Below are 8107 nucleotides of genomic sequence, written 5' to 3' on the forward strand. Positions count from 1 at the left end.
CGCATCAACTTTGAAGAAAGGATTCCAATGAGATGGCTCTGGGAGAATTTCTGAGCACCATAGTGATGCAGTTGGCACGATGAGCGCTTTTTGATTCAAATTGTGTATTTGATCATACCATAGATTGGTCAGGGCATAAGGTTGGTCGCCAACACCGGCTGCTCGGCCAGGCTATCTTATAATGGCTCAATATGGTTTAGCTCGAATCTTTATTTTCTTTTTATTTTTTTACCTTTAATAGCTATTTAAGCTAGAAATGATGGGCTCCCCACAACCATAAAGCTGATTTATCAAGGACCCAGGCTCCTGAAAATTAACTCTCAACTAAGAAGGCTGAGAGGATCAACTCTAGATATAATGATATCTAGGATCATACTTTGGATGTGCCTCCTCTTGATGCCCTTATAATATTGGCAGTCACCATCTCTCCTATGCAGAAAGTTTCTGGACATCATTCTCACTCACTACAGTTCTGAAATTATTGAATATATCTGAAAGACATTGATTCCTTAAGTAGACTATGGCTAAAATGTATGAGAACAAGTGAACAGAAGAGAATGAGATTATAAGACAAGGTAATGATGCATAGTTACTACATAAAAGAGGATGACCTATGATTATTCTCATCGGTCTAACTAGTTGCGAGTATTTTCAACAAAAGAAGAACTGCTCATGAAGAACAGGAGTTGCAAGAAAATTTAAAAAAAAAAAATTAACTGAATTGCACAACTGGCTATTCTTGTCGTTCTCATGACCAGTGAGCTATCATTTTCTAAATATTCTCATATCTTAGGTGTATTTAGGGTTGATTTATGATTTTCCTCCTTTACACCCTTTTTTCTGCTCTATCTTTTGAATCACAATTATACTATGATATACTAGTGGGTAGTGTTTTTTTTGGAAGCATGATACATACAATGACATCTAATCTACCGTCAACTTTATGGTCAGGTCATTCTCGAGATCCAATTATTCACAAGCGATAACAATGACATAAACTAAAAGTGGATAGGTAAGTATTGACTGCATTCATGCACCATGCACGTTCATGAGAATGATTATTTTTACAATTAAAAAAAAAAATCTAACTATTTGCTGCAATTAATTGTAGAACAAGATCGGCGCATACAATTAATTGTATGGATGCAAACAAGGCGCGTGCACACAATAAGAGAAGGCATCTCATACCTACATTAAATCATAGATGTATCAATTACTTCTAGCTATTTGATTTGCTCGAGCCAAATTGGCACACCAATAAGCCAAAATTCAATCTTGTCATTCAGGAAAAGCTAGACTTAAGATTTGAAAATTAGAAAAGACAATCCATTACTCCAACCATAGCATGATCAAATCTAAGATGGACTTGAATTGATATGATCTCATCCAACTTGAGCAGACCAAAGCCAAGTTAATCTTATCTGGACCGTTATTATAACAAGACGACAAGAACAAGGACAAAAAAAAAAAAAAAATTGCTGCCGCTGAAGCTACACTTCACCAAACTCTAGTCTGCTGGCCCCAATATTCTCATCAAAGGAGACAAGACTTTGGGAAGAACGTTGCATGAGAAGTGGTTGTTGGGCCCTGAATTTTGTGACTACAAACTTTTACCCTGCATGTCCTAAATTCTAGCTAGTATTTTTATCTGATGGCTACTGTCATCACAGCATGGTATGGCCCACAAATTGCCAGCTCTATTTGTAGTCAAAAGAAGCATCCATTCTCACATCCAAATGTATTTATGGAGGATGTCCCATATGACTATTTGGAGAGTAGGCAGGCGTACCATCCTTCTTCCAACTCCTAAAGAAAGGGATGGATAGAAGAATAGACACCTTCCACGCTTGCGTGTCCCATTCCAATTCTTTGTCAGGACAAAGTATATGTGTCGGTTAACTACTACCATGCACTCTTTTCTTACCTCTTGCCTTCTCCACTCTCTCGTGTCACTTTTGTTGCACAGCTTTTGGTCCCTTTTGTAATCATTTTGCTCCATTTCTGTTTGTCCTAATGGAATCTCATCACTTTTCTTAGAGATATATGGTCGTAGGACCCTAGAGCACCGACAGTATGCTTGCAATTGTTCAATAGGACTGGGCCTGATGAGCCAATTTCCCCTTGTTCATCATGCTTTCTTTCTTCTTCCTTTCTTCCTGAAAATGAGATGCACTAATAGCTGTGATTGGACAACAATCGGAGCTTGTCATGCTACCTGTTGGTAGTATCTTCATCTCAGCCCCGTATCAATCCACATATCAAAGATCTATGATTCTAAAAATTTTAAATTTTAAATTCTAAATTTTGAATTTTGAATTTCAAATAGCTTATATTTAGTAATCTGCCAATGCTACCTTTCTAGCTCTGGAAATAATGAAGCAATTGTATTGTTCATCCTTGCACAACTAGTTCCTTCCAATCGATGATGGTGCTTAACAGATGAGGACATGTACTGAAGGAAGTCCCACCATTGATCATGGAGCCTAATGGAATTCCAGGAAGTGCATGAAGTACTAGATAGTTCAATTATTTTGGAAGCTAGGGAAGACCTCTAGATACCCATCAGCCGGTCTATCCGTGACTCTCTCCACGATTCTCTCCCTCTGTCGTCTGTCTCTCCTTTTTCCAATATATTTATATTACTCTCCATCTTCTTCCCTCTTGCACTTCTAGATACCCTATATCATCAACAATAGAGAATTTCAGATTATATCATAGGGAACTAGATTCAAGTTGTTAACCCTAGTGTGAAATGCTCATGCTGGATTATTCTTTTTCTTTATGTATGTATCAGCTTGTATGATGATGTATACCATTGTGTACCAATTTAGGTCTATATGCACATCACAGGGTATACCATGAGGACTTCTGTGAGCATGTATTTTGTTCTTCATCGGTTGTAGACTAAATAGATTTTAGATATTTATATAGAGCTAAAGAATCTAAATAATACTTTCTGATTAGATTTTTTGGGCGAGATCCTAAATTATTACAAATGATATTAGAGCAGACCTAATCCATAGTCTACGTGGATTAAGAAATATTATAGCATGAGCCTATATGGGTTTATTGTTGGCTGATCGTGATGTTTGTAATTAAATTAGTTGTACTTGTGATTGGAACAAATAGATTCAGACCTTTAGCCAGGCTGCCATGACTTAAATGGAAGAAATATGTGACGGCCCATGCGAGCGTGTATTTAGTTCTATATTGACTATACACTTGTTAGATTTTAAATACTTATATAAGCTAAGAAATTTAAATAATCTCTTCAGAGTAATTTTTTTGGATAAAATTCTAGATTGATGTACATGCATGTGGGTTTCATTTTGCAGATATTGGGACATAACTATATCCATACAAGAAGTTTGAATGAAACCCCTATGCAAGTGGTATAAGTCCGTGACTTTGGGCATCGCTGATGGGTTTAGAACAAGGCTCCTGCATTGTTTATATTATTTGGAGGAGGATGTCAAATACATACAGTCATACATACGTAAATGCATGCATACATACATATATACATATATACATATATATATATATATATATATGTATGTATGTATGTATACGTAAGTATGTATGTATATTCTATAGCTTTATTGGCTTTGCGACAGCGACAAACATTATAGGACTTACCTTTTGCCTACAAACTCTTCTTTTTAGTCCAGATCTTGCCTGATGACTTAGTACGTTACAATATTGGAGCCCCTTTTCTCTTCCTTGAACATCAACTAATCTCTAGCAAAAAAAAAAAAAAAAAAAGGTCAACTAATTGACGAGGCACCACTAAACATGGAGAACGTATTCCTTGCTGGCTCTCGCTGTATCATAGTTGGAATGGAAGGTTGTGCTCCGGCTACTGAATCTACAGAATAAAAAAGTATTTATCATCACATATAGCTGTATACTTTTCATTAATGTGAATGAATAAAAATATGTGCATTGTCAGAAAAAATGTACTGCCAATTTTAAAAGTGTGCGTCATGAAAAATGTTGAAACCTTCTCTATGCATCCTTCCATGCTGCCTCCCTCACATGTCTCTTCTGCATATTGAGAATCATATATAAGATTTAGTCCCATATGAAATAATTAACCAGAAGGCAGATAGTTCGGTATAGCTGACTAGACCCAAAACTTTATGGCTTAAAATTTTAAGTTGAATCTTGTATGTCAAGGACTTCTCTAGTTGGACTTGAACTTCCTATTTCTCCCCAGTAGGTGGTATCAGAGCCAATAGCTAACTAATGGGAAGTAGATGGATTGATATAGATGATTAGCTCTAAAATTGCATTGAATAGAGTTCCAACAAGTATATCATATTGTTTCTCCTGGTTGGACTCAAACTCCATGTTTCTCTCCAATACCTCGCCTGCCCCTTATTTCACACCTTTTTTTTTTTTTTGGTGAAAACGGTAATTTATATAACTCTAACGTGAGTACATCCTGCCAAGTCAACAGAAAGTAAAGAGTGCAAGGGATAGGGAATATCTCCTATAGAAGTCCAGAGGACCTCTCCAAAATGTCGGACCAAAGAAGCAATCCAGTCCACTGCTCGGTTTGCCTTCTGAAAAACATGTGCTATCTAAAGATCACCCATCTTCCAAACCAATCTGCGAGACTTTCTGATGAGAGGGTGGCCTCATTTCACTCCTTCGACCCCGACTCTATTTGCTGCCTTACCATCCCCAATAGCCTGATCACCTTCTTGGTTGCTGATGTCATTGCTACCTTACACATCAATGTTGTCATGGTGCCCACCGGACTTTCTTGCTAGCCAACCTTAGTGTTGGCTTCATCCTCTCCATTATCAAGCTCTTCCACCATTACGTCTTCTTCCCCAACGAAACCTTCCAAAACTCCTCCAAGATCCCATCATTCCTCTGAGATTCAAAGACTTGAGAGGAATTGGGGCCAAATTTGTAGGATTATGAGCTCCAACAGCTCGATGGTAGTAGCACTCGCCTTTGGATTCATGGATGCCATAAGTATCCCGAGATTACAATGAAGGAGAGATAGGGATGGCAATTTATATTTTTTTTTTATGAAATTATACGATGATGTATGTGTTGCGGGGGGGAGGGGGCCTTGAATTTAGTCCCACATTGGCTAGTAGCGAAAAGGTTCTGTACCTTAAATGGGGGATGGCCCGCAACAGTATGCATATACCCAACTACTACTGCTCAACTTTTACTTATACAAGAGAGCAAAAAAAGGCAATACCAAATATATATCATTCAGCAAAAAGAAGAAAAGAAAAGAAAAATCTCCTACCTCATTCTGCAAAACCAATGATGGACAATTACTCCCCGCTTACAACTTTCATCATGCTATACTCTCAAAAGAGGAACTCTACTCAAAATCACAAAGGTACCAAGTTTGGAATCCCATTCTAAGAGTTCTTGTAGTTCCGAAGATATATTGGTTCCCGAGACTTATACCACTAGTTTAAAGCATGCAACCAAGGTTTTGAAATCTTGAGATACTACTTATCTAAATAGGTAGCCAAGACCAAGATGAATTAAGATTTCAGTTTATCTAGGCCAAATGTGGTAAATGATAAAATTTAGAAAAAAATAAATATTTTTATCTCGGATAATATTTTCAAACCAAGATATGGATTTCTCGGCCTAATCCATATTAAAATATATTTAAGTATGAATTCCAAAATTTATTAATTAAAAATTATATTTTAAAAATTAAAAAAAAAGTGATTAAAAATATCAACTGATATTAATATATTGTACCGGCTGATAATTAGATTTTGTTGGTTTATCTCAGCCAAAAAGAGGGACCAAAATTTTCACAGGCGTCCAAAAATAGGAAATGAAACCCATACATGCAACTAGAAAGCATCCACACTGGAAAGTCATTATCCTTCTTTCAGCACCAAGCAAGCATCCTTGCAAAACTTGGAAGAGAAAACTCAAAGGTTTCATGGAACTATGTGCACAATTGGTTCCATTTGAAAATATTAGCCCACCATGGACATAAGCAAGCAAGACTTACCTCAAAAAAATGATAAACACAGCAAGAAATCAATTCATCAAGCTTGTTCAGTGAGGACTAGAAAATCCTCCAACAATATTGACTTACAGGACTCAAAAAATATTAGACATGCAATTGGAAAGAAACGAGCGACAGACATTCATCTGAATTCATGGTCCCCCATTCAGCACCAAACAAATAAAAGCCACCCACGTAGGCTACATAACACTGTGAAGCTGCTCCCAACGTTGCAATTTACACCACCAACCCTTCCAAGAACACAAACAAATCGCCCCCATAATTTCCCCACTGCACCCCGTCAACTCTTTCGTAACGAAAAACGAAAGATCAGAATACGGTGAGAGAGGATCTTAAAGCCGCCGCTTTACCGTTTGATCCTGCAACAACGGCTGATGACGACGAGGGCACCTCCTCCCTCATGATCAACCGTATCTCCGCCATCGACGGCCGGAGGCTCGGCTGCTCCCCGACGCAGCGGGCGGCAACCGCCGCCATCGCCGCAGCCTCCCTGGTGTCGTACTCCCCTCCTAGCCTAGGGTCCACCGCCTCCGCCACCCCTCTCCCCTCCTCTCTCAGCCGCGGCCTCATATCCGCCGTTAAAACCCTCCCCTCCTCCGACCCGACGGCAGGGAGCCCCGTGATGAGCTCCAGTAGGAGAACTCCGAAGCTATATACGTCGGTGGATTTGGAGACCATCCCGGTCCGGAGGTAGTGCGGGTCGGCGTAGCCCGGCGACCCGATTATCGGCCCGGCCGACCGGACCGCCGACGAGAACCCGGCCCGGGCCGACCCGAAGTCGCAGAGCTTCGGGTCGAGGCCGCCGTCGAGGAGGACGTTTGCCGTCGTGATGTCGCCGTGGACGATCGGTAGCTCGCCGCACCCGTCGTGGAGGTACTCGACCGCGCCGGCGACCTCGTAGGCGATCCGCATCCGCCGTGCCCACCCCAGGGCGGCGGCGTCGCCGGCGCCGCTGTGGAGCTTCTCGTGGAGACTCCCATTCGGCACGTACTCCAGCACCAGAACCCCTTCCTCTGTTATCAAGAAATGCCCAGATTAGAAATAGAGCCAGCGAGGGATGTTGGGTTTTGATCCGATCACAGTGGGGTGAGGGCTGGGCTACCTCGGTCGTCGCAGAAGCCGAGGAGGCGGACGATGCGGGGGTGGCGGAGGCGGAGGAGGACGTCGAGCTCCTGGAGGAAGGCGCGGTGGAGGCGCTCGCCGCTGCGGTGGACCTTGACGGCGGCCAGGGAGGAGGAGGGAGCGGTGGCGCCGCGGAGGCGGGTGAGGTAGACGGTGCTGAAGCCCCCCTCCCCTATCACCGCCGCGGTGAAGTTCCTGGTGAGCGACTCCACCTCCAGCCACCCGTATTGGCGGACGTAGGCGATCTTGGGGAGCTCGTCGGCGATATGGGAGGCTTTGAGGCCGCGCTCCGGGTATGCGGGGCGGGGGCGGGGGCGACAGCAGGGTAGGGCGCACCGGCCGAGGAATTTAAGGTCGGCGACTGGCATTAGTGCAGCGGAGAGGATGAAAGCGGCGGAGGCGATGCCGAGAGCTAAAGCGAGACTTATTCCTCTCTCGCTCCCGGTCTCGGTCTCCGGCTCTCGGAATAGAATATTAAGTTGCTCCGGCGGAGGAGAGGAATTAATGGATTTTGCTGGGTTTATAATTAGTAGAAGGAATAATAAAACAGAGTTGACCAAGATCTTCTGAGAGATACCAGAGCCCTGACATGCTCTCACAACTGCTGTGATACAACGAGACCGAGGATACAGGGAGAAGGAGAGAGGAAAAGGAGTAGGGGCGAAGAGAGGAAGAGGAGCAGGGGAGTATTTATATGGATAAATATAGAAGTAAACGACTAATAAGTAATAACTAATAAAGAGACACGAGGTTTCTTGGCGAGGGCGCGAGGGTCTTGGCAAAATTTTTAGAGTTTTAACATTGTTGCCTCAAGGGGATGGGGATGGGAGTTTTTGGTACACTACCTTCTCACATATAACCCAAAAAATTAGAAAAAAAAAAAAGCTGGCCAGATAAGTAAAAAATATTGGCCTGGTTTACCTAAAGAAAATCTCCTGGATAATATGTAGAAGGCCA

At 41.9% G+C, this 8107-nt stretch overlaps 1 protein-coding gene across 1 annotated transcript; it reads right to left on the reverse strand.

The window, feature by feature from the left end:
* Positions 1-6006: 6006 nt before the first annotated feature.
* On the reverse strand, positions 6007-7806 carry LOC103721800 (salt tolerance receptor-like cytoplasmic kinase 1). Its single transcript, XM_039114807.3, has 2 exons — positions 7131-7806; positions 6007-7041 (listed from the first exon to the last, which is right to left on the reverse strand). Exons 1-2 carry the CDS (start codon positions 7516-7518, stop codon positions 6338-6340), a joined length of 1092 nt encoding a protein of 363 aa, XP_038970735.3. The 5' UTR covers positions 7519-7806; the 3' UTR covers positions 6007-6337.
* Positions 7807-8107: the final 301 nt, after the last annotated feature.

Source organism: Phoenix dactylifera, chromosome 16 (genome assembly GCF_051530095.1).
Source record: "Phoenix dactylifera cultivar Ajwa chromosome 16, Ajwa_hap1_PhDact_Kaust_v1.1, whole genome shotgun sequence".
Lineage (NCBI taxonomy): Eukaryota > Viridiplantae > Streptophyta > Magnoliopsida > Arecales > Arecaceae > Phoenix > Phoenix dactylifera.

Excerpts from the sequence above, each read along its gene's own strand:
- LOC103721800 (XM_039114807.3), bottom strand. The coding sequence starts at position 7,518 with ATGCCAGTCGCCGACCTTAAATTCCTCGGCCGGTGCGCCCTACCCTGC. Across the intron at positions 7,042-7,130 it reads CGGCTTCTGCGACGACCGAG|AGGAAGGGGTTCTGGTGCTG; the intron begins GTAGCCCAGCCC and ends TCTTGATAACAG.